The 25256-nt window shown below is 31.8% G+C and overlaps 3 protein-coding genes and 1 long non-coding RNA gene across 4 annotated transcripts; 3 read left to right on the top strand and 1 right to left on the bottom strand.

Annotated features, from left to right (window-relative positions):
• The first annotated feature begins 4215 nt into the window (after positions 1-4215).
• LOC11417569 (pentatricopeptide repeat-containing protein At2g02980, chloroplastic) lies at positions 4216-6678 on the top strand. Its single transcript, XM_024783492.2, has one exon. It carries the CDS (start codon positions 4362-4364, stop codon positions 6165-6167), a length of 1806 nt encoding a protein of 601 aa, XP_024639260.1. The 5' UTR covers positions 4216-4361; the 3' UTR covers positions 6168-6678.
• Positions 6679-11443: 4765 nt separating this feature from the next.
• On the top strand, positions 11444-13538 carry LOC11417570 (ribonuclease 1). Its single transcript, XM_003613741.4, has 4 exons — positions 11444-11639; positions 11781-11936; positions 12717-12915; positions 13131-13538. The coding sequence occupies exons 1-4, from the start codon at positions 11532-11534 to the stop codon at positions 13352-13354; spliced, it is 687 nt and encodes a 228-aa protein (XP_003613789.1). The 5' UTR covers positions 11444-11531; the 3' UTR covers positions 13355-13538.
• Positions 13539-18811: 5273 nt separating this feature from the next.
• Positions 18812-20487, top strand: LOC11422141 (ribonuclease 1). Its single transcript, XM_003613743.4, has 4 exons — positions 18812-18987; positions 19210-19368; positions 19845-20043; positions 20159-20487. Exons 1-4 carry the CDS (start codon positions 18880-18882, stop codon positions 20383-20385), a joined length of 693 nt encoding a protein of 230 aa, XP_003613791.1. The 5' UTR covers positions 18812-18879; the 3' UTR covers positions 20386-20487.
• A 2609-nt stretch (positions 20488-23096) lies between these two features.
• On the bottom strand, positions 23097-25013 carry LOC11416071 (uncharacterized). Its single transcript, XR_003011973.2, has 2 exons — positions 24816-25013; positions 23097-24504 (listed from the first exon to the last, which is right to left on the bottom strand). It is a non-coding gene; the product is annotated as an uncharacterized lncRNA (long non-coding RNA).
• Between the last annotated feature and the right edge of the window lie 243 nt (positions 25014-25256).

Raw genomic sequence — 25256 nt, forward strand, 5'->3', positions numbered from 1 at the left:
CAGTGTATTAAGTATTGATTGTGTTATTTGAATTTGACTTAAGAAAATTCAAATAGCCCAATTAAGATCGAATGTAATGATCAAGGTTAAGGTTATGATTACTAAGTCCAGTTTTTGTGTCTTTGATGTTTGTACAAACCAACAACAAAAAATGAGAAGAAACCTTGAACCAACGACTAATCTAAATAATGAGTGTTTTAACTAAAGTATTTAACTAATATCAAAAGAAGACTGATGGGGAACCACCACAAACATTAAAAAATTAACAACAAAAAAGCAACCATGCATTCGCTGCAACTACAGTTTCAAAATGGTTATAACTTAATAAAAAAAAAAAAAAAAATAGACCATTCAATAATTGTTTGCCTGTGATTTTCGTAAACAGGGGCTAGCTCTGATTATTATAAGCGAGATCGAACTAGAAATCTCAAAACCGTTGTGCAAAGGTTTTTATCAAAAAAAGAGTTTGTAAAAAAGGTCACGAGATGCACTAATGTTGCTTAGAGAGCAGAGGTTTAGAAGTAAAAGGCACTATCTCTCGACATGTTTGAGATTGCAAGCAAAAGCAACATAAAGTTTAAATAAAACAAAGAAAAAGGATAAAATTTTACGCACGTAAACTCAAAGGAAAGGTAAAATGCATTGCATTAAAAATAAAGGTGGTCTACAAATCAGTCTACATACATTCTGTATAACTCGTTTCCCTAGACGTCGGTAGTTTGAGTGTTTTAGAATTCTGTATATGATTTGCGACCCACTTTCCGGCTTGGAAACACTTATTTATACTAAAAACCTAACTGGCGAACCACTAACCCCATGATCAGCACTTCCTCCATTTTGGACAACTGCTTGCCCCACGTTTCCACTAAAGAAAACCATCTTTATGCTTGAAATCTTGCTTCGCCTTGAATGCTTGAACTCGACACGAATGATCTTTCAGCCTTGCTTTGTCGAAATCTTGACTATGCGCGCTAGGCTTGATGTGTCGTCGAAATCCTCCTAATTGAAATGAGGAAGCTCTTCGATTTCTGCAAAGTTAAAGGTCAAACAAATGTTGACCATATTAAATGAGCCTGTCGAAATTACAAGCTAACAAAATGCCCCCCAAAAATCCCATTTTCGACGACTCTTTTTCAGGGAAAGGAGAACACTGGCATTTTTTACTACTGTTATTAGGTCATCTTGAAACATGACGTCATCCCACTCATTACCTTCCAAACATGATCTTTTCAGTTTCTTTCCCTTTGATCGTTTAGGTTTAGTGGGCCACGTCTTTCCACTTAAGAACCGCCTAGAAATTTATTTATGACCCTAAGGCGCCATTTGTCATTAATCTAACTCTTCAGATGTAAACTTTTGCAACTCCCCATGTCTACCATCATTGTTCCTTTCTCCACAAGATTTTTCAAGATTTTATGTCTTCCAAGACCATTAATTATCCATTAGCCCCAACGTGCTTTTACTCTCTTTCGTACACGTGGCACTTATGGAAAGGGAGATGAGAAGACAATTTTACCAAACTAGTCATTATAAGAAGCTTCGTTTCTTCACTTGCCTTTCATCAACCCTTTTCTTTCTTTGCACTTGGAATTTTTCCTGTTCTTGTAAGAAAACGTAACAGTTCTTTGCCATCGAAGTATTTCCCTTGGAACTTCAATTCTCTATTGTCAAAAAGATTGCTGCTTTGAGCAGTAAAGTAAAGGGTTGTTGTCTTTTAGGGCATTAGTAAAACTCCATCGCCAATTATCTGAGGACGTTGAGGTGCTCAGGGTTGTGTCTGCTGATTGTTTGCATCTTCTCATCATCCCTTTACCCAACGTGGGACAGAGGGAATTCATGCAACAACTTACCCTTAGTGGTCACACGTTTTTCTGCATTGTTAGAGCAGCCCAAATGTTCCATCGACCTCATCCTAGTTTGCCAAGGATTCGATTTGTGTTGAGCAAAGCCTACTTATCAGAATCGGATGAAGCCACATATTTTTTGATCATGCTGAGGGTGTTGGCTAGCGAGGGTTTCGACAGATGGTATTATGTCCATCTTCGGTGATCTTTTTGTCAGACAACGCCTTGTTCATTGTAGGGACGTCATCAGCGCTGATGGCCTTCTTTTTTATTGGGGTCAGCTTGAATTGCGATCAATGCCTCCTGGTTTGGTTTATAGGTTCACTTGTCCTTCTGACGGGGCTTGTGCGCTGAGTAACAACATTCGCAACACCCATCTACCATCCCCAGGTCAACATTTCTCTTTCTTGTCGTATCGACGTTGAACTCGCATGGTTTTTAGAGCATTTCTGCCTTTTTCGATCTTGACTTCTTGCTATAAAGATTTGCAAAAACCATTTTGTTATGTGTCGAAAGCGACTTAGTTTGACCATTTTTCTTTTGGTTTTTTCGACTTATTGTATTTTGACCCAGTAGTCGGTCTTGTGCTGTTCAATTAATCAAAAGTCGAAATATTTCTTTCTTTGTCAAAATTTTATGTTTGTGTTATTGTTATTTTCACACAATAGGCTTGTACTTTCAGTACATGCCATTATTTCGACATATTATCAAAGAAATCAAGTCCTTTGATAGATTGTAAAATGGTAAAGATTTTCAATTGTTCAAGATAAGAATTATTTGCAACAAAGCTAAGCATTTGCAAATAGTCCAAGATTTGTAATTGAAAAAACTTCAATAAACACAACTTATTTCCCCCAAGTTTTACCATTTATCAAAATATCAATAGGGTTCTTGACAAGAATTATATCTATTTTGGTTTCAACATCTTCTTCTAGTTTCTTACCAAAAACTTTGAATCTTAAGGAAACTAATGCCAAATTTCACCATTTAATTCTTAATTCAGGAATTACATCAATTCCTTGTCAAAGACACAATCAAATTTGTGGCCTATCGACCAAAATTCCCTTAAGTCTCAACTTAAGTATTTCCATAGTATCTTTATTAATGGTCTCTTAACCATCTTTTGCTAAATGTTAGCCAATAAGGCCTTTTTGATCCCACACTCCGGCAAAACAACCATGATTCTGTTCTAAGCATCTTTCCCTAAGGTTAGGGAATTCAGTTGCTCCATATCAAATTTTGTGAATACCCAAAGTATCTAAAGATCACATGCGTCAACAAAAGGACGTGAAACATTGAATAAGGCACTCAAAGCCAATCTAAACCCTCCAACCAATCAAATGAATACCTCACCTTTGTGCAATAATGATACTACCGTTAAATGTCTAAACTTTTGTATCTCTTAAGATTCTATAAATTGGGCACCCCCGCTGCAAAATCAAGTACACAATTCTTATCCAAAGATGGACTTCTCTAAACACCTCGAACCCTCACCTCGTAGATACAAGAGAAATGTTATTTGTACAACCACTTTGCGACAATTCTTGACAACTTTCTCTCTCATACTCACATTATGTTTTTATTCTCTCTCTTCCTTTTTCTCTTTTCATTGTTTTTGACAAATGAGAAGTGAGAAAAAATAAATTGTCACAAAAGTTGTCTCAAACGGTTGTTTAAATATCACTACTCTAGATACAATATCCTGGCCGTAAAGAACATTTGAGAATCACCATCAACAATTATAGTTGCGCCCTAGTTAATTCTTTGACTATGCGATCTAAATTGACCTGTCCCAACTCAAATCAACAATCAAGATTGTCTACAAGTGAAGAACTGTGTGACCATGCTACCACGAACAATCCAGATCCAATTATTGTCTGAAATATGGATTAACTATAGTGATTGTGCGACACAGATACAATTGTCGAACTCTAAATCAACATACAAAATAGTTTAACTACTTACAATTGATTGTGTAATTTGGACCGTACGATCTCAAATCAATAACCGAGATCAATTCAATCCCTTTTGTGTCGAGTAAACCACCAAATTGGTCATTGTCTTCGTATCAAATTCTCAATTTGGTCCCTGACTCTATTAATAACTCAAAATGGTCTTTGTTTTTGTCAAAAGTTTATAAAAGATACAATAAAATCGTCATTTTTAGTTGCAATCAAGGCTGATTTAGAGTTGGAGGACGGAGGCCTGGCTGATTCTGTGTTGGAGGACGCATACCGGCTAATTGAATGTTGAAGGAAACTTAAGGAGGGACCTAACTGAGAAATGTATGACAAAGACAATGACCGCTTTGAGCTATTAATAGAGTCAAGACCAAATTGAGAATTTAATACAAAGAGAGAGACCAATTTAGTGGTTTAATCATTTTGTGTCCCTATACTTTCTTGCTCGAACTCTATCCATTTGTTTTCATTTTATTCATCACATCTCTTGTTTCAAGTCGAATCTAAATTTTCAGACACAATTTAAGATAATGAACGAATTCATATAACAACAACAATGGATGCACCAATTCTCCAATTAACTTCATTCTCTCTCACAAAACCCAACACAGAAACAACATCACTTTTACCTTTACCTCATCTCATTTCTCTCATACCAAAATGCACCACTCTCAAAGAGCTCAAACAAATTCAAGCTTACACCATCAAAACCAATTACCAAAACAACACCAATGTCATCACAAAGTTCATAAATTTCTGCACCTCAAACCCCACAAAAGCTTCCATGGAACATGCACACCAACTGTTTGATCAAATTACTCAGCCAAATATTGTTCTTTTCAACACCATGGCACGTGGGTATGCTCGGTTAAATGACCCGCTTCGAGCAATGATTCTGTTTTCTCATGTGCTGTGTTATGGTCTTGTTCCAGATGATTACACATTTTCGTCGCTGCTTAAGGCTTGTTCAAAGGTTAAGGCTTTGGCGGAGGGGAAACAGCTTCATTGTTTTGCTGTGAAACTTGGGGTTAGTGATAATATGTATGTTGTTCCGACGCTTATTAATATGTATACGGCGTGTGGTGATATTGATGCTTCTAGAAGGGTTTTTGATAAGATTGATGAACCTTGTGTGGTTGCGTATAATGCAATTATTATGAGTTTGGCTAGGAATAATCGAGCTAATGAGGCATTAGCTTTGTTTAGAGAATTGCAGGAGATTGGTCTTAAGCCAACTGATGTTACCATGCTTGTTGTTCTTTCGTCGTGTGCTTTGCTTGGATCGTTGGACTTGGGGAGGTGGATGCATGAGTATGTTAAGAAGTACGGGTTTGATCGATATGTGAAGGTAAATACCACTCTTATTGATATGTATGCTAAATGTGGGAGTTTGGATGATGCTGTTAATGTGTTTAGGGACATGCCTAAGAGAGATACGCAGGCTTGGTCGGCGATAATCGTTGCCTATGCAACACACGGGGATGGTTTCCAAGCCATATCCATGTTGAATGAAATGAAGAAGGAAAAAGTGCAGCCTGATGAGATAACTTTTTTAGGTATATTGTATGCATGTAGTCACAATGGATTGGTAGAAGAAGGTTTTGAGTATTTTCATGGTATGACGAATGAGTATGGGATTGTTCCTAGTATCAAACATTATGGGTGTATGGTGGATTTGCTTGGTCGAGCTGGACGATTGGATGAAGCCTATAAATTCATAGATGAATTACCGATCAAGCCGACACCGATTCTTTGGCGAACGTTGCTATCTGCTTGTAGTACTCATGGCAATGTTGAAATGGGAAAGCGTGTGATTGAGAGGATTTTTGAATTGGATGATTCCCATGGTGGGGATTATGTTATTTTCTCGAACTTGTGTGCAAGATATGGAAAATGGGATGACGTGAACCACCTACGGAAAACAATGATAGATAAAGGAGCGGTGAAAATTCCTGGTTGCAGCTCTATAGAGGTCAACAATGTTGTGCATGAGTTCTTTGCTGGGGAGGGAGTTCACTCGACTTCTACCACGTTGCACCGTGCACTTGACGAGTTGGTAAAGGAATTGAAGTCTGCTGGGTATGTACCTGATACATCACTAGTCTTTTATGCAGACATGGAAGATGAAGAGAAAGAAATTATTCTTCGATATCACAGTGAAAAATTGGCCATTACGTTTGGACTACTGAATACACCACCTGGAACAACAATTCGTGTGGTCAAGAACCTTAGAGTATGTGGAGATTGCCATAATGCCGCTAAATTTATATCATTGATTTTTGGTAGGCAAATTATTCTTAGAGATGTTCAGCGATTTCACCATTTCAAAGATGGGAAATGCTCTTGTGGTGATTACTGGTAGTAGAGATTATTGAGTCAAGATTCAATCTTACATAATCTGAAAAATTACTCTAATTATTTGGAAGGAACATTCAGTCAACCACTGTATGCAGCCCATAAAAGGAAAAATTTGTTCGGATTTGAATTGCCATCACCTTATCAGTGGCCGATACATTGATATTGGACGGTCTAAATTTTAATGCAGATTTTGATTATATTTCTTTTAAATTTAAAATACCAAGCTTGAAATTTGGACTGTCCGATCTCAATCCAACAAATATCGATATGCTGGCTGCGTGAATGTTTGAGATTGCTGACTGCAGGCAATCCAAATCTGGATTTTTCCTGCAATCCTGGGAAGGGATCATGATCATATGATTGGCATGTATTTGTATGATTATTGAACATATTTACATTGTACATCTTGGTGTAGATTGTTAACTTGGAAGATTAAGTTTCATTCTCAATCTCATGTAATATAACTTATACTTGTATGGCTGGTATTTTTTAATACTGAAGTTTATCTATGTAAATGCAAGTTGTATCTTTGACCTTAAGATTGTTCACTTTATTATTTTAGAAGATCCATGGATAGGTAATTGCTTAATCAGTTATTCCAATCTACCCAAAAATAAAATGTTTAAAGAAAATTTTAAATAGATATCAGTGATTTTCTTAAACTCAGTAAATTTTCTTAAACTTAAACTGGAGCTAGAGTTTAAAAAAAAAAAAAGATTCTATAGATATTAGTGATTCTTTAAAACAAGAAAAACCATAGTTTCAGTCATTCATCAACATGACTACTTTGAAGAAGCTTTTAACTTTAAACATAAAAATCCAACCTATCAACCTCTTTCAATTGCAGTTAAATATCCAAACCTGTGTTAATTCTTACATTCTTTATGTGATCTGATAGCAACATGTTTTTTTCATATTATGTTGCAGTAATTTACTGCTATGGTGGTAATATTTAACTTTTAGTATCATATATTTATGTTGACCAATATTAATAAAGAAAGGATCTGAATTATTTTATATTTTAACATCATCATATTTTATGTAACAATAGAAGATTAGTATAAAAATAATATGAAAGGGTGCTAATATTCCTTTCTCTAATAGTAGTCTGAACATAAATATTTTTACATGTGAACACATTTATCAACAAAAACCGCATGATGTGGCATGAAATTTTGTACCTTGAGAGAATAGTTTTAGGACTATTTCTAAAAAACATAACATAAAGAGTTCAATGAAAACAAATAAACATAAAACATGCTATTTTAGAATTAGGGAAAACAAATATGTAGAATATTTTCTCATACACATTTTTTTCTTAAAAAATAATATATATCATGATCAATACCCATGGAAATGCTTCACTTAACTTCAATTTTCATAATTTATTTCTTGACATTGATGCATCATGCATGCATATGGGTAAGATCACATAAGCAACAAAACTATGCCTCATGAGTTATATGGGTAAGATCACATTTTTCTGGCTTTTGTTGTGTTGTGCGTGCGTAATGGAAAAATGTTAGAATTTGTTAATTTTTTGTTTTTTTAAGTGAGTTTGGTGGGGTATTAGGTTGAGTCTAGTATAAAGAAAATATCGATTGAGTTCAAACAAATGTTCGGAGTCGCCAGATTGTGTCTTCGCCAATGAATGCAACCCCTTCTGCTATGCCCAACCTACTTGTTGGTTAACATAAAGTATTGTTTTAGATAATTAACAATAACAATACCCAAAATAATCTATTGACCATTTAATTATTTTATCAATCTACTTACTATATTATAAAGTTAAATGCCTATGATTTTACCATTTTGCCCCTAAGAGGGGCATTTTTGTAACTTCCTATTGATGGGTGTGGTTAGTGCCACCTCATCATTTTTAGGGTGCATTTCTCATTTTGCCCCTCACCATTTTTTTTTAATTATTTTATAATTTTTATATTTTTAATAACTTTTAACTATTTTTCAATTTTTTCACCCAAATTCACTTGCTTCTACATTGTCGTTGTGGGATATTAATGTATCGTTTGACCCGGCTTTTTTTTTTCCAACTTTTCTACATTTTTAAGGAGAAGTTAGGTCAAACACACTATCAATTATTTTAATTTCAATATTGTTTAATCATCACAACCTCACAAATATTTTTATTCACGCTGTCATTTAATGATATCAAATACTTCTATTTCCTTTCTTAAACCTCGCGAATATACACACACACACATTGACGTTTAGAGTAATATTTTATGTCCGCCTGTTTGTATTTTTGTTACGCTGATGCATATATTTTTTTTTTTAGTGTTGCTTGGTCAAGTGCTACCTCATCGATTTTTTTAACTATTTTCTAATTTTTATATTTTTAAAAACTTTTAACTATTTTCCAATTTTTTTATTTTTAACTATTTTTCAATTTTTCTCCCAATTCAGTTGCTTCTACACTGCCGTTGTGGAAGATTAAGATACCGTTTGACCCGACTTTTTTTTTACTTCTCTACATTTTTAAGGAGAAGTTAGGTCAAACATCATATCAATTAAGTACTTACTAGAAAGAGAACTTTTTTTAATGCATAAAATTGAATGGAATGAGCTTTGGCCAAAAGTTGTTGAATGCCACTTTAAAAAACTTCTTCTCGACAATATATTTCACAAGCACCTCTTTTCAACTCACGCTGGGAACCTTTTCTTTTATTTTTTTAATATTATATTTCAATATGTTTTCTTTTCATATAACTTTATTTTATTTTTTTAACCGTTCCATTTAATTTTATTATCTTTTTATCACTTATATTTTTTTTTAAAAGAATTTCAATATTGCTTAATCATCACAACCTCACAAATATTTTTATTCACGCTGTCATTTAATGATACCAAATATTTTTATTTCCTTTCTTCAAACTCGTGAATATAGACACACACATTAATGTTTAAAGTAATATTTTATGTCTGTTTGTCTATTTTTTGTTATGCTAATGCATTTTTTTTTTAGTATTGCTTGGTTGAGTGCTACCTCTCTGATTTTTTTTCTTTTTTAACTATTTTCTAATTTTCATATTTTTTAAAACTTTTGACTATTTTCCAATTTTTTTATTTTTAACTATTTTCTAATTTTTTTCTCCCAAATTCAGTTGCTTCTACACTGTCGTTGTAGGAGATTAAGATACCGTTTGACCCAGTTTTTTTTTCAATTTCTCTACATTTTTAAGGAGAAGTTAGGCCAAGTACAATATCAATTAAGTACTTACTAAAAAAGGTATTTTTTTAATGCATAAAATTGAATGAAATGAGCTTTGGCCAAAAGTTGTTAAATTCTACTTCAAAAAACTACTTCTTGACAATTTATTTCACAAGCATCTCTCTTCAAATAACGAGTGATGGAAGAAGGTGGTAAACTCATATTTGATCTCGAAAAGTCACAGAAGAACTTGCAAATTCGAGTTGTTCCAAAGTAGATCTTTGTTGTTGAACTATTTGAACTTCTACTATTTTGACGTACCGCTTTGGACTGTAGTCGCAAACTATCTTGACTTTGGGATGTCATTTGTTCTTTTCATTTTGTCTAATGTAAATATTGGCAAAAATTCCTTTTTGGTTAGTCAATGAAACTTGCAATCTCTTTTATAAACCTAACTATTATGTAACGTTAATCTGCACATTGGTTCCAATCAGTATCATGTTAATTGTAATGTTGTTTTCCTAATCTCTTGAACAAAATAAAGCATGCTCTTTTCCTACAGTAAATCTATTTAATGCTTTGGTAATTGTTTTAGAAATGTACATATATATAACTTCTAATTAACACTGCAATTTGTTTTGTACCTAGCACTTCTCAAATGAGATATCAATGATATTTCTAAAAGGAACACGGGAAATAATCACACTCATCGACAAACAAGCTCAAAAAAGGTATAAGTTTCACTTGATAACGGCAAAGAGAGCAAGTTATTACAAAAAATACTTAGGCTGCCAATGGTTCAAATTTTGTCAAGAACATATGTTAGAGGAGGTTAATAAGTTAATTTTTGATTTAGAGAAGCCACCTAAAAATATGCACGTTCAAGTCGTTTCCAAATAAAGATTTGGTGTTCATGATTCGCACTTTCAACAGATCACCTTAACTCTAATCCTAGACTAGATTATCTTCACTCACCAATGATACTTCTTTGTTTGATTTCATTTGATGTGAATATGGGTATCAATCATTTTTTGGTAACTCTATAACAACAACACTCTTTTTTATAATTTTGGGTAATATGTAAATTCACACATCATTGGTTCCTTTATTGGTTCCAATTGTTTTCATCCTAAATATTATGTCAATTTCGAATCTCATAAACTAATTATATGCTCTCTTAATCAGCACATACATATTTTATGATGAATCACAATGTTCCGTCGTTTTAACATCTCTTCTTTCAAAGAATTTTTTTTATCGAATACGTTATTGAACCCGTGCGAAGCACGGGTTTGTAACTAGTTGTATTATAAAACTCATTAGCCTAATCACCTTATGGTGTAAACACAGTTGCGTCCTATACAACAACCAAGAGCAACGTATAAACAAATTTCGATTTACATGATATTCAACCCACCACATTTATTCCAATATGAAAGCACTGACTAATTAGGCTCATCATACAAAATCAGATAATAATAACAACGTTTATAATTTTTTTAAATATAGCAATATCTTGTCTAGAAAGTTTTTTTTTTTTTATTGAGTTCAATGCATACCATAGTACTTTTTTTTTTGTTTGTAAGGAAACATACCATATATTAGAAGATTTCACCGTTTTCAATCTCAGAATATTTTTGATAAGTTAAGTAAACATTAATTCATGTTCTTAAATGCTAGTTAAAATTTGAAAAGTATTGTGAATATACTTTTTTCTTTAATTTGTACAAATTGGATATTCTGCGATAAACCCAGATCATATCTAAAAAACATAATCAATTGTTTTAGCTGATAGAAATTATTCTAGTCTAGACAAAAGTTAAAATAATTTTTTTGACCATTTTATTATAAATACACTACTTTTTTAAAACACATTTTCTATTTTTCTTTTCTTAAACAACATTCTTTCTTATTATGATTTTTTTTTTTGACAATTCTTTCTTATTATGATAACATGCTTAGTTAAAAAAGAAGCACCGACATGTCATAATCAAATATGTATGCAACGGTTACACACGAAAACCAAATAATATTGCTAAGCATATCCCATTACGATACTTTTGCCTTTTAGTCTTCTACATTCAAATTTTCCTATAAATACATCAATGCATTAAAACCATTTCATAATTGTCACATACATTCAACACCATAAAACCCCTCACTTACTCTTTTCATAATCACATTAGTCACAAAACAAAAATGGAGTCCAAAGGATCAGTTTTAATTAAGCTTCTATTGCTGCTGAATGTAACAGTTCTATGTGCTTCACAATCACAGGATTTTGATTTCTTTTACTTTGTTCAACAGGTAATATAAATAAAATTTAATGTTTATCATGATTTTAGTTGGTAAGAGATAAATCTCGTATGTTTTCTAAAGTGTACTTTCAAACGACATATTTTGTTCAGAAGTGTACTTTTAAACGGTGCGAAATTTTTGCATTTGCAGTGGCCAGGATCATATTGTGACTCAAAAAAGAGTTGTTGCTACCCAACAACTGGAAAACCTGCTGCAGATTTTGGAATTCATGGTCTGTGGCCTAATTATAAGGATGGCACATACCCTTCTAACTGTGATCCTAATAACGCTTTTGACCCATCCCAGGTATTTCATTATACATCAATTAATATTATTTTTCAAACAATCTTTTTTCTTTGACGGATTTTTCGATCAATTGATTGAAAAGAATAGGTTTTTTGGATTCACAAAATCTCACATGTTTTCTAAAGTGTACTTTTAAAAAAGAGTTTAATTAAAAAATTTAGTCAAAAACCTCCATGTTTTCTGAAGTGTACTTTCAAAAAAGAATTTTGTTTCACTTCCTAATCAAATTTTGAGATCTAAAGACAATAATTTTTAAAAAAAGTAAATTGATTATTATATCAACACAAAACTTTTGTCTTCAAAATTATTTTTTAACCCCAAATAATAATATTTGTTCAACTAAATTTTATACAAATATACCCAAACATCAATTATACAAATTAAAATTCAAAAATTTGTTTTCACTAACAACAATCAAACAAACCAAACTGAATTTTTTTTTGACAAAAAACCAAACTAAACTTATTCTTTTTCTAACCATAAATAGACCTTTTTAATCATTGTATTGATTTACAAGTCATTATACAATTAACGTGTTTGTCTATAGTCACAAAACAAATGTTTCCTTATCCATTTTAGCTTATACCCTTTCTCTGTCTTTATTAAAACTTTTCAACTTTATTCTAAACTTTGCCTTAAATATATATATTCTTGACATAACTTGTACGTAGAGAATTGACTAAACCTAAAAACCAGTAATTTGTTTGTATCCTATAAAATATTTAGTTTCCATATTAATTTACCACAGTATCACTAATTTGTTTGTGTACATGATTACAGATATCTGATCTCAAAAGCAATTTACAACAGAACTGGCCCACACTAGCATGCCCAAGTGGTGATGGAATTCAATTCTGGACACATGAATGGGAGAAACATGGTACTTGTTCAGAATCAGTTCTTAAGCAACATGATTATTTTGAAACAACTCTCAACTTGAGACAAAAAGCAAACCTCCTTCAAGCTCTTACAAGTGCAGGTAATATCTAAGATCCATACATGTTACCTCGAAAATTTATCTACATATGCCCACACATTAAAGTGACGCGCTGGTCCATCCGCGAACAATAACGAGTAGTAAAAATGTATTGAATTGGATTTAAGTTTTGTAAATAATTTAATATATTCTTTTTTGATACTAAGATAGCGATATATTTTAACCAAATTACTAAGAAAAGATTGATTTTGTGACAGGAGTACAACCTGATGGAAATTCGTACAGCTTGAGCAGCATCAAAGGAGCTATACAAAATGCAGTTGGGTTTGCTCCATTCATTGAATGTAATGTGGACTCATCTGGCAACAGTCAACTATATCAAGTTTATTTGTGTGTGGACACTTCTGGATCAAACTTCATTGACTGTCCTGTGTTCCCCCATGGCAAATGTGGATCTGAGATTGAGTTCCCAACTTTTTAAGTAGAAGATTCAACAACAATAATGTATCTTGAAGTTCATTTATGATATGTATGGAATTGCAGTGATAATTGAATTTGAACTTGTTTTTTAATTGAATGCTTGCATATGTAATATTCTGGCCAAAAACATGTACTCCCTCCGTTCCTTTTTAACTGTAATGCAACATTAAATGATGTTTTATCAATATTAACCTTAGATATTTATTGTGGAGAGAGAAACATATGTATTGAAATATTAAATTAACAAGGTCATAAAAGTAAAAATAATTCTATCAAAAGTAGTAACATTATTAATTGTTTTGGTTTGTGTAAAATGTCAAAAGGTAACAATTAAAAAGGAACGGAGGTAGTAATTCTTTTTTCGTCCAAGTTGGAACATAGTTAATGGCATTTGAGAATCCGTTGGGTTGGGGTTTGAACCCCATTTCGCTTATTTATTTTAAGGATAAAATTCTAGACACTAAAATATACATTGTATTCAATGAATGGAGCAAACTGATGATACTAGGACATATGCACTCATATGTTAGAATGTGTTAGAAGTGTTTAAGAGCCTAAACTTAAATAACATCCAAATAGTAATATAAATCAATCATATTGTTAAATTGATGGTAAATAGTACTTGAAACAAAATAAGATCATAAATCAATCAACATAATGGCATGAACTCATATTATAAAGTAATGGGCAGAACAAACATATAATGTTGCAGCAAAATGCTTGAAAATAGACACATATTGAAGCTAAGTTGAAACAGTTCATCATACACGTCAAAATGATATATATCAAGGAACCATTCGATCAAAGTTATATTCAACATATACGTCAAAAAGATATACTATTTTATAACTGGTGTTTCCATTGCCAGAATAAAATAAAGAATTTTGTTTGGGCTTTGCCCTCTCTTGTACCAAAAAATAAATAAATAAAGAATTTTGTAATCGAAGAAGAGTGTTAAGCACCATGATATTGACTTATCTATTTTATTTAAACGTCGTAAAACTAAGTAAGCAATTGTAGACATTGGATCTAGTTACCAAGTAGTAAAAGATAACGAAATCCAACATGACTTGTTATCTGTTTTTATTTCATTTAGAAAATCAACCATTGTCAACTGCAAACCCCAAGTTACATATCCTAATCAAAATCATAATAATTAAGTCGAAATTTCACAATATTTGCGACTACAAATTTTTATAAATTTTACCACTTGACGACAATTTAGTACAATTACTAAACCAACCGTCAATGTGCTCACCTGTGAAGCCCGGATACGAGATACGATACGGATACGATACTGCACCGATACGGAAATTTTTTAAAAATCAAGATACGATACGGCTAGGATACGTTAATAAAAAAATTATATAATTAAATGTACAATATTATTATAACCATTATTTTAATATGTAAATATATTAACAAACAAAAGAAACCAGTCATAGGCTTGTAGCCCATCAACATAAATATAAATAATATTGACAAGTAAGAGAGTGATGATTAATCAATTACATATCCAATATATCCCAAAAAGAGCACCATCAGTGCTATACTATATCCATTAGTGCTATACTTTATCGATCCAAAAAAGAAGCACTATATTCAAAAAAGAACACATCAGTACTCAATAATTAAGTTATTTTAGTTAACATTAATTGAGAATATTGGAGCAGGTATCGGTGCATGATAATTATCGGATACTCTCTTGATACGTATCGGAAAGTATCAGATAATTATTTTTAAAAAAAATAAAATTTAATCTTCAAATACTCTCCTGATATGTATCGGGAAGTATGCAGGTATCGATGCAGGATACGATACGTCATCCATTTTGAAGTATGGGGCTTCAGATGTGCTCACCTACTAGACCTTACCATGAGCATTGAGAGGACAAAGTGGATAACAGTTAGGGACTTCTGAGATCAAGGACCACAATGGTGGCCTTGATATAGGAAAACTGCCTATCTCACCTCCATACATGCGTGGTCTAAGGTAAACCTATCATTGATTCACTTTTCTACTCTATAGTCTGAACATAACATGTAAACACAAAAGATTGCTATACCCATGTAAATGATTAGGTTAACTTGACCTTTATTTATGTTAATGTATTTCTTTTCATTGATACATATGGATAAGATGACAACAACTTACAAGCCTGGTACATCACGTAAGAAACAAAACTATATATCCACGAAACCTCTATTAAAATTGAAAGTGTATTTGTCATCTCATTCAAGCCTCTTGTGTAAACATAACATACTTTATTTTGTTTTCTATAGGTTGTTTTCGTTGGAGTAAATATGAGGCATATCGGTTAGATATGAATGTGAGTAATCAAGTTTTTTTTTTTGGGTACAATCCAACCATGGTGGTTAACCTAACTTATTAGTTACAAGTTATATGAACAGTCTTCTTTATAGATTGTTTTAGATAATTTATAAGGGGACTTCTACTTGAGGGATGTACCGGTACTCCTGCTTCAAAAATTTATAATTTAATGATTATTTTATAAAATAAAGAGTTATTTATCAATATTTATATTTTAGAAAACATCAGTTTATAAGAAAAAACATCATTTCATTGTTTATAAGAATTATATTAAATTTTTAACATTTTCTCATAAAAAATAATTAATATTCTTTGTTATATGTAACAAAAATTAAAAAAAAAAAAAAATTATTTCGTCGACGCTTTTGATAAATATGATTTAATTATTATAATTGTCAATAATAGAAAACAGTTTTTTTCTTCTTCAAAAAACAACTAATTCAATTATTAATTTAATAATTTAGTGTACCGATATTATATGTATCATAAAATTTGCCAATTTACGATATCCAAAATAAATACTCACTAGCCAAATCACCTTTGTAAACAAAACAATAGTTGCGTCCTCTTTTGGTTTTCGCCGTAAATCCATAGAACCAAGAGCTACAAACAAATTTCGATTTGCACGCCATTCTTCCGACCACCTTCGTTTCAAGTTTTTTTTTTTTGGTTATTTCTACGTTTCAATATGAAAGCACTAACTAATTAGACGCATAAAAATTGGATAATATAATAAATAATATTTTTCTCACAATAATAATACAAATAACTACTAATTATTGACTTTACAAATAATAATACTTCTTCAATTTTTATTTTTTTTACATATAGAATTATCATGTCTAGAAAGATTTTTATAAACTCTCTAAAATAATAAATTTGTCCGGTTCCGATTTGAGCCAATGTAAAAAATTGAAAAACTCGATAAAATAATAAGATAATAATTTTTCGGGAGATCCCTTTATAATTTTCGGTCCCAAGAAAATCATAAATTAATAATTCATAGAAACATTGAACACATTTGTTCCTCTTGTTTACATTTACTGTACTTCAAAAGTCATTATTGATTTCCAATGCATATGAACACAGTAATTACTAATTTACGTTGAGTCCCAAGGTTCGTTGCAACGTAATTCTAAGAGGCATATACTAATTTGCCTTTTTGTTTGATATGTACAGTATAATTACTTAAAATCTCTTTAAATTAATAATTATTAATTTATCGATAAATTAATAACTCAAAATTAATAAATTTCTCCGGTCCTGACATTATTAATTTATAGAGTTTTAACTGTACATATATACTCCATCCGTTTCAAAATATAAGCAAAATTCACTTTTTAGGTTCATTCATTTAATGATGTATGTGGTTCATAATATAGACCACATACATCATTAAATGAATGAACCTAAAAAGTGAATTTTACTTATATTTTAAAATGGAGGGTGTAATTACTAATTATTGAAATTTTGAAAGACGCTTTCATTAATTTCAATCTCAAAGAAGTATATATTTTTATAAGGTAATGTAAATGCTGGGAGATAGAGATATTATGAGATAATAATGTGATAGATGTGATAAATTGTGAATATAATATTGTGCAACCATTCTGTGACAATATTTAAGATATTGTTTTTGAAACAATATTTAAGACTATTCTTATTTTATCTTTTTAATTTGTCAAAAATAATAGAGGACAAAAAATGAATAGAGAGGAAGTACACCAGGGAGTTGTCCAAAAATTATCTCAAAATTATTGTATAAATATCATTTCTCTAAATTATGTGATAAAAAGATAAAGGAAAAAAAAAAAGGGGTGTAAACGGTGACGTAGGAAAAGTTTTAGGGAAAATAGTAATTGTTGTACCTTAATGTGTAACGAATAAACACAATAATCATTTGATGTATCAAAATTGCTAACTAGTATTTTATTTTGATAACTAGTATTTTATTGTGTACTTCGTTAATCAAAATAGTTTTTTACATTAAAATGATTCATTAATACTATCATATCAGTTCTTCAATACATTTATTATTGTCATATTAGCGTTTATAAGTATTTATTATTGTCATATCAATCTATAGAGTAAATAATTACTTTAGTCCCTGACTCTGCACCTCACTGTCACAAAAGTCTATAGCTTAGGATTAAATACAAAGAGGTCTATGACTCTGCACTTCCGTTATCACTTTAGTCTCTGATGTTAAATAGTTATGTTAAGTGATAATGCGATATAAGTTGTACGATGACAAGGCATGTGAGGTGTCACAGAGACTAAAATGAAAGTAGAAAATAGTCACTTTGGTCCCTGAATCAAAATTCAATATCCCCAAATTGAATATCAAATCCCTAAATCCATCTCAAATCCTTAAATGTTATCTAATTCTCTCTCTTGTTCAATATTAATCTTCCATTAAATACCAATTTACTGTTAAGTCTCTGACTCTGTGCATATACTTACGATCAGTTAGGTTCTTGACAGTAAACATGTACTCTCACTAAGGTCTTTGTTCAAGTTGTTAGTTTAACAGAATACTACCTACTGATAACAATAAGCATTAGTGCAAGAAGCAGAAAGGAGACATTACTGTTAAAAGCTTGTAAACTATTATAACACTTGCCAAAATGATTCAACCAAAATGTTTCGATAACATAACTATTAAGTCATTACATAAAGGTCAACCATAGAGTAATCAAAAGATTGCACCATATTTAGGCATAAAATTCAATAAATCATTAATTCCGAGTCAAAGACCTATGTGGCAGCGAGGCGCAGAGTTAAAGACTAAATGAATTTATTCAAATTGAAGGATATTCTAACTATTTCAAAATTTTGATATATTAATAAATTATTTTAGACTCACACACACCTAAAGACGAAAATGATTATTACTCAAAAAAGTTTGGGTGTACTTGTTGTTCTCTTTGTAATAAACACGTAGTTAAAAAGGAAGCACCGACCTGTCATAATCGTTAAGCAGCGGTTACACACGGAAACCACATACTGCTTGGCAAATAAGAGTGTGAACTGAGAAGCATATCCTGTTATGATACTCTGTCCTTTTGGCTTCTTAATTTCAATCTCTTCCTATAAATACATCAATGCATTAAGATCATTTCATAATCATCACATACACTCAACACCATAAAATCCCCCACTTACTCTTTTGAGAAATTACATTAGTCTAAAAAAATGGAGTTCAAAGGGTCATTTTTAATTAAGCTTCTCTTGCTTCTGCATGTATCAATTCTCTGTGCTTCACAGTCACATGATTTTGATTTCTTCTACTTTGTTCAACAGGTACTATAAAATTTGATACTATTGTCATTATATGCTCCGAAAAATCTCACATGTTTTCTGAAATATACTTTGGACCGACGTATTTTGTTCAGAAGTGTACTTTTGAACAAGAAAAATATGTTTCTTTCGAACATGTATACACGTTGAGTGGAATATTTTTTTAATTTATTTAGTTATAAAGAATTTGTGTTAAATTATTGTTTGGGGTTTTTCCATTTGCAGTGGCCAGGATCATATTGTGACTCACAGAAGAGTAGTTGTTGCTACCCAACAACTGGAAAGCCTGCTGCAGATTTTGGAATTCATGGTCTCTGGCCTAATTATAAGGATGGCACTTACCCTTCTAACTGTGATCCCAGTAACGCTTTTAAGCCATCTCAGGTACTTCATTTTACACCTATGAAGCACGGATACTCCTTAGATTAGACGTGTTTGGATGTCAGATAAATTTTGTGTCTGACACCAACATGACACCTTTACATTGAATTATGTGATTTTCGCTAACATACAATCAAACAAACCAAAGTGAACTTAATTTTTTAATGGTTTAAAACAAGTGAACTAGTGAAACACGCTTTTGTAATCATTGTATCTAATTTACAAGTCAAACGTTTTCTACTCAATTTTCAACTTTACTTTACGGGACGTTAGCATATACCTTTTCTGTTTGTCTTTTTGGAAACTTTTCAACTTAATTCTAAACTTTAATTAAATATACATGACATAATTTCTACGTAGACAATAGACTAAAATAAATTCTAAAAAGGAAAAATATAATTTGTTTTTATCCTAAGTATTCATTTTCCATGATAATTAATTTACCATAATACCACTAATTTGTTTGTATGTGATTACAGATATCTGATCTCACAAGTAATTTACAAAAAAATTGGCCCACACTAGCATGCCCAAGTGGCAATGGAATAACATTTTGGACCCATGAATGGGAGAAACATGGTACTTGCTCTGAATCAGTGCTAAGTCAACATGACTATTTTGAAACAACTCTCAATTTGAGACAAAAAGCCAACCTCCTCCAAGCTCTTACAAGTGCAGGTAAATATCTAAAGTTTTGTTAACTTAGGACAAAATATAGGTGCCAATAATATTATACAAATACATTAACGCAGTAGAAAAAACGGATATTAAAAAATCATATTTATTGTGTCAGGAATACAACCTGATGGAGGATCCTACACTTTGAGCAGCATCAAAGGAGCTATACAAAATGCAATTGGGTATACTCCATACATTGAATGCAATGTTGATTCATCCAAAAACAGCCAACTTTATCAAGTTTACTTGTGTGTGGACACTTCTGGATCAGACTTCATTGACTGCCCTGTGTTCCCAAAAGGCAAAGCATGTGGATCTAAGATTGAGTTCCCATCTTTTTAAGTTGCATTTTGTAAGACAAAAATCTAGTATACATGTTGTTCTTTTCATGTATTCAATAATTATAGTGATAATTGAAATTTGAATTTCTACTTGTTTTTATTAGTGTGTAATAGTTTTTCTTCTAGATGAGTAAAAAAATGCAGTTGAGAAATCCATGGGAGTATACTTTTTATGCTGTCATATATATATATGCACATTCACAATGTAAGTAAGAGGCTTCTCATTTTGAAACTGACCAGATAAGAGAATGTCAAGAACATAGTCACATAATTCGTTACTAAAGGTGTGAATAGCAAACCAATTTGCGGTACTTTTGCATTTTCGTACAGACTAACTCGCATGGAATTCATATAAACACGTGAACCAGAGCATGACATTCATACCTTACGATAAAATTGGCTAGAAATAAGAACAATACTAACGAGCAAAAAAAAATAGTTTTATTGCATGCAATGGATGAGGACATTGCGGTAAAAGTTTAGATGGTTGTAAAATAATCGTTAGTATCACTTTAATTAATAGCTTACCGATTAAAATATTATGTACCACGAACCAAAATAGCACTATGTATACCTCTAAATTTATAACTAATACTTCAAGGGTAACGCACTGCATACCTGAATTCATACCACATATTAAAGCGAATTACAAACAAGTGACAATGATCAAGAAATACTTAACGATTAAGTGATACTCAATTTATCGAGAAAAGGTATGAATACAGTAAGAAAGTCCTGGACTCCTGGACAAGTAAAGCACAAATAAATGAGACGCCCAACAAGTCGTTGATACTAAGCAGGATCCACAAATAAAGGGCCTTCATTCAACCAACACTAAATGATGGTTTTTCTCAATAAGAAGAGAAGCAGGTTGGCTACGAGAAACCAGTTTCATTGATGATGTCTAAGACATATTTTCTTGGCCAAATACCTTCCTGGATCCTTTAAGTTTCACGTTTGTTTCAGATAGGTCCTTTAAATTTCTAAAGTTTCAGACTGGTCCTTTAAGTTTTGAGTTTGTTTCGGATAGGTCCTTTCTGTCAACCTCCGTTAAGTCAAAGTTGTTATGTCCGTTAAGCCAAAGTTGATATGTCCGTTAAGTGGGTGAGGTGGTTCTCTCTGACACTTGGCATCAATTTTTCTCCCAACCAGACCAACTTTGGCTTAACGGACATATCAACTTTGGCTTAACGGAGGTTGATAGAAATGACCTATCTGAAACAAATTCGAAACTTAAAGGACCGATCTGAAACCTTAAAAACTTAAAGGATCTATCTGAAACAAACATGAAACTTAAAGGACTCGGGGAGGTATTTGGCCTATTTTCTTTGACATAAAACTATTATTGTGATATCTTAACTTCCAACACCTAGAACATATTTCAATATTCCCTAGTCTTCATACGAAAACATGTTTGAAGGTAACAATTGAATTGGTGAATATTTGTAGAGTCATTTTATGATATGAGCATGTTGGCTTAGAAGCTCAAGGCAGTCTCTTGAAACGGTCCCCAATTCATGAACCAGATCCTTTAGTGGTCTGTATTTCTGCAATGCTTTCAACTAGCTCTGACATTTTATTATCAGACTTTTGGTCATCAAAATTGATGTGTATTGATTCTTCAATTGTATTAGTTTTAGAATTATACACTATACATGCTTTTGAGCGCTCGAAATATCCTAAAAAGATTCCATTCTAAGCTTTGACATCAAATTTCTTTAGATAGAGTTTATTGTTCAAGATGCAACATGTACATCGAGAATGGTAAAAGTAAGTTATGCTTGGTCTTCTTCCTTTATATAGTTCATATGATGTTATGTTCATATGATGAAACTCTTACAATCAAGGTGAAAATTGTTGGGTTTGATTGTCAAGTTTCTTAAATAAAGAAGGAGGTTAAAAAATATTAGCTATTGGAGAAGTCCCAAGTCGCTTAGTGTGGTGAAACAACGGAAAGATCAAGGTTATATATTGGACCTAGATTCGTTGTTTTTAAATGCACCAGTCAGTAGCACTTTAAACTTATATTTGACTTAGTTTAAATATTTTCTTTGTGAAAGTGTTTCACATAGTAATAATTATCTGGTTGTCGGTTTAGAGACAACGCTCGTGGTTTTTTCTCCAATTTTGGATTCTTCTTCTTTTTAAAGAACTCCTTTAGCTTCTTTCTTCTCTTCCATCTTCCTCAATGGGTAAGGATTCTTTTTTTTCTCCTTCCATGCATTCTTCATTTTACAAAGAGAAACAAAATGACATGAAAAATGAAACATTCATTAGAAGAATAATTCTGAATGTAAAAGGTAAATGAAGGTTAATATGAAGAAATTGATTGTTTCATTGGGAATTTGAACAACTACTCTCATAAAAAATTTGAAGGCGTTGTTTTCTTTATCTCAGTGAGGAACATGTTTTTAGTTGAAGAGGTGAAGTTGAACGTGTACCTTGAAAACACGTGTGTTAACATACCACCACCCAAGGCACCATTAAAATTTAAAATTCTAATTAAAATATTTTAAACACTGATTAATAATAATAAGAATAATAATAAAATAATTAAAAGATAATCAATAAAATATATTACCATTATTAGAGACTTTAAAAGAAGAACACACTCTTATTTGCTGATGCAGACTTGTCATAATACTAAGTTGCTTTATTATATTGTATGATGTATAATAGTTTAAATAAATGGTAAAAATGGGAGAAAAATCATACCCAAAATGATATATCATTTTTATATATTGGTGTGGATATATATCAAACCCAAAGTGATATATCCTTTTTATATATTGGTGTGGATATATATCAAAAGAGGAATAACTACCAAATAAAACCAATAAGAATTATGTCTATACAAAACATTATCTTAAAATATATATGGTAGGAGAAATTTTCCATAGCAGATTTGCAGGACTTGTTCTTGTATGAATTCTAGCCCTCTAAAATGCTAGAAACCACCATATATCATCTGCACAAAAAGATAATGCATGATTAATGTTGTTATTGTCGTTGTTATTGGAGTGAACTATAAAAGTGGGGTGAACTAATATTTCATGTGTGTCTTTGTTATTGTCGTTCACTTATCACTTCACATTTGTTCACTTCACCTTTTAGATATATGCATGATTAATGTTGTAAATCTATGAAATAACGAAATAAGAGAAACAATACATACCCATACATATACCTTTCTTCTTCAATATTCTTCTTGCACAACCGCCAAGCTTGTAGAAATCCTCCAAGAAACATTGATGATGTCGTTTTGGTAGCAGCATCTGCGGCATACAATTCCAACAAGAATAGTTTCTTACCTTGTGGAATCTTAACAACAATGTCTGAGGTTGGATTTTAAATGATTCTTTGATCATAAGTAATAGGATTACAAACATTTGCATCTAAAGATAAACTTCAGAAAAGTTTGTGATTGTGATTAATAAAAGAGGCGTCATTTGAAATTGGTGTCAATTGGGGTTGAGGATTGAATGATTCTTCAATCTTCAACTTCAATAGATATATACCAATCCCAAACGACGTCGCTTTTGTAAGTCACAATCATAAATTTTTCTAGATGGCTTCTCTGCTGGTGCAGATGCTTTGTAATCATATTGCTTATGATCAAAGAATCATTGAAAATCTTACCTAAGACATCATTATGACGCCATAAGGTACACAATTATCCTTGTTGGGTTTTTCCACCTTGAACTGCAACCAAAAAGACAGCACCAATGTTCTTGGGGATTCCTTTAAGCTTGTCATTGATGCAAGAAGAAGATTGAAAAAGATAAGTATATGCACATGTATGTATTCTCTCTCTCTCTATATATATATATATTCACATAATATTTCACAAATTTACAACAATAGTCATGCATATATATTTAAAAGATAAAGTGAACAAAGGTGAAGTGAATAGTGAAGTGAATAGTGAATAGTGAACAAAGATAAAGTTTTCTCTTGTTCTTTACTAAGACATGTTCACTGGTTTACACCAAACTCATTTAACACCACCAAGTCAAAGTATCTCTTCGCACACTCCTTTGGAGCACTTTCTCTTTTCACCTACTCCTCACAATTTCTATCTTGAATATCCAAGAGTAAATGCTTAGTAAAGAACACCTCACTGCACAAGTTAAAAGAAATCATGTAAGTATTATTTAAACTTAATACCAAGATATTTTGAGATATTTAGTTTAACAGTGAAGATTAGTTTTTGTTCTTGAGAAAAATCAAATGAGTCAATTTTGTCCATCAGAAAAATAAAAACAATTTTTAGTCGTTTTTCGAACTAGGCACACTAAAACTTTTCACAATTTTGGCATGATATGGAGGGGATTTTAGTATCAATTTAACACAAGAGAAAACTTTAAACAAAATAATCTACATTATTAATAGATGAAAGAATGAAATGAACGGAAAATAAACGATTCTTACCTCTAGTGGAGGCGTGTGAAATATTGTAGTATCTAGGCGTTGTATAAGATATGTGGACATGACAAACTTGAGAGAGAGAGAGGGAGGGAGGGAGGGAGGGAGGGAGGGAGGGAGGGAGGGAGAGAGAGAGAGAGAGAGAGAGAGAGAGAGAGTAGATGATAAAGAGATAGGAACATGTGGAATTTTTGAGTGAAGTGAGCATGTTCCCAAGTGCACTTAAATAGATGACCATGAGTGAAGAAAGAGATTGGTGTGACCAATGAGAAATAAGAATGAGTTGTCATAACCAATGAGAATAGAGGTGAATTGTCATGACCAATAAGAGCGAAAGGTGAGTTGTCATGACCAATAACAATAAGACATGTAGCGTGAAAACAAGAAAAGAGAAGAAATCGTGCGAAAATATTTTCATCTTTCAATTTCACAAGGAGAGAAAATATT

This window comes from Medicago truncatula, chromosome 5, assembly GCF_003473485.1.
Source record: "Medicago truncatula cultivar Jemalong A17 chromosome 5, MtrunA17r5.0-ANR, whole genome shotgun sequence".
Lineage (NCBI taxonomy): Eukaryota > Viridiplantae > Streptophyta > Magnoliopsida > Fabales > Fabaceae > Medicago > Medicago truncatula.

Bases quoted from the DNA above. Each gene is read 5' to 3' on its own strand.
- LOC11417569 (XM_024783492.2), top strand. From the start codon at position 4,362: ATGGATGCACCAATTCTCCAATTAACTTCATTCTCTCTCACAAAACCC.
- LOC11417570 (XM_003613741.4), top strand. From the start codon at position 11,532: ATGGAGTCCAAAGGATCAGTTTTAATTAAGCTTCTATTGCTGCTGAAT. The intron at 11,640-11,780 runs GTAATATAAATA...TTGCATTTGCAG, and splicing joins TCTTTTACTTTGTTCAACAG to TGGCCAGGATCATATTGTGA. The intron at 12,916-13,130 runs GTAATATCTAAG...ATTTTGTGACAG, and splicing joins TCAAGCTCTTACAAGTGCAG to GAGTACAACCTGATGGAAAT.
- LOC11422141 (XM_003613743.4), top strand. From the start codon at position 18,880: ATGGAGTTCAAAGGGTCATTTTTAATTAAGCTTCTCTTGCTTCTGCAT. The intron at 18,988-19,209 runs GTACTATAAAAT...TTCCATTTGCAG, and splicing joins TCTTCTACTTTGTTCAACAG to TGGCCAGGATCATATTGTGA. The intron at 19,369-19,844 runs GTACTTCATTTT...ATGTGATTACAG, and splicing joins ACGCTTTTAAGCCATCTCAG to ATATCTGATCTCACAAGTAA.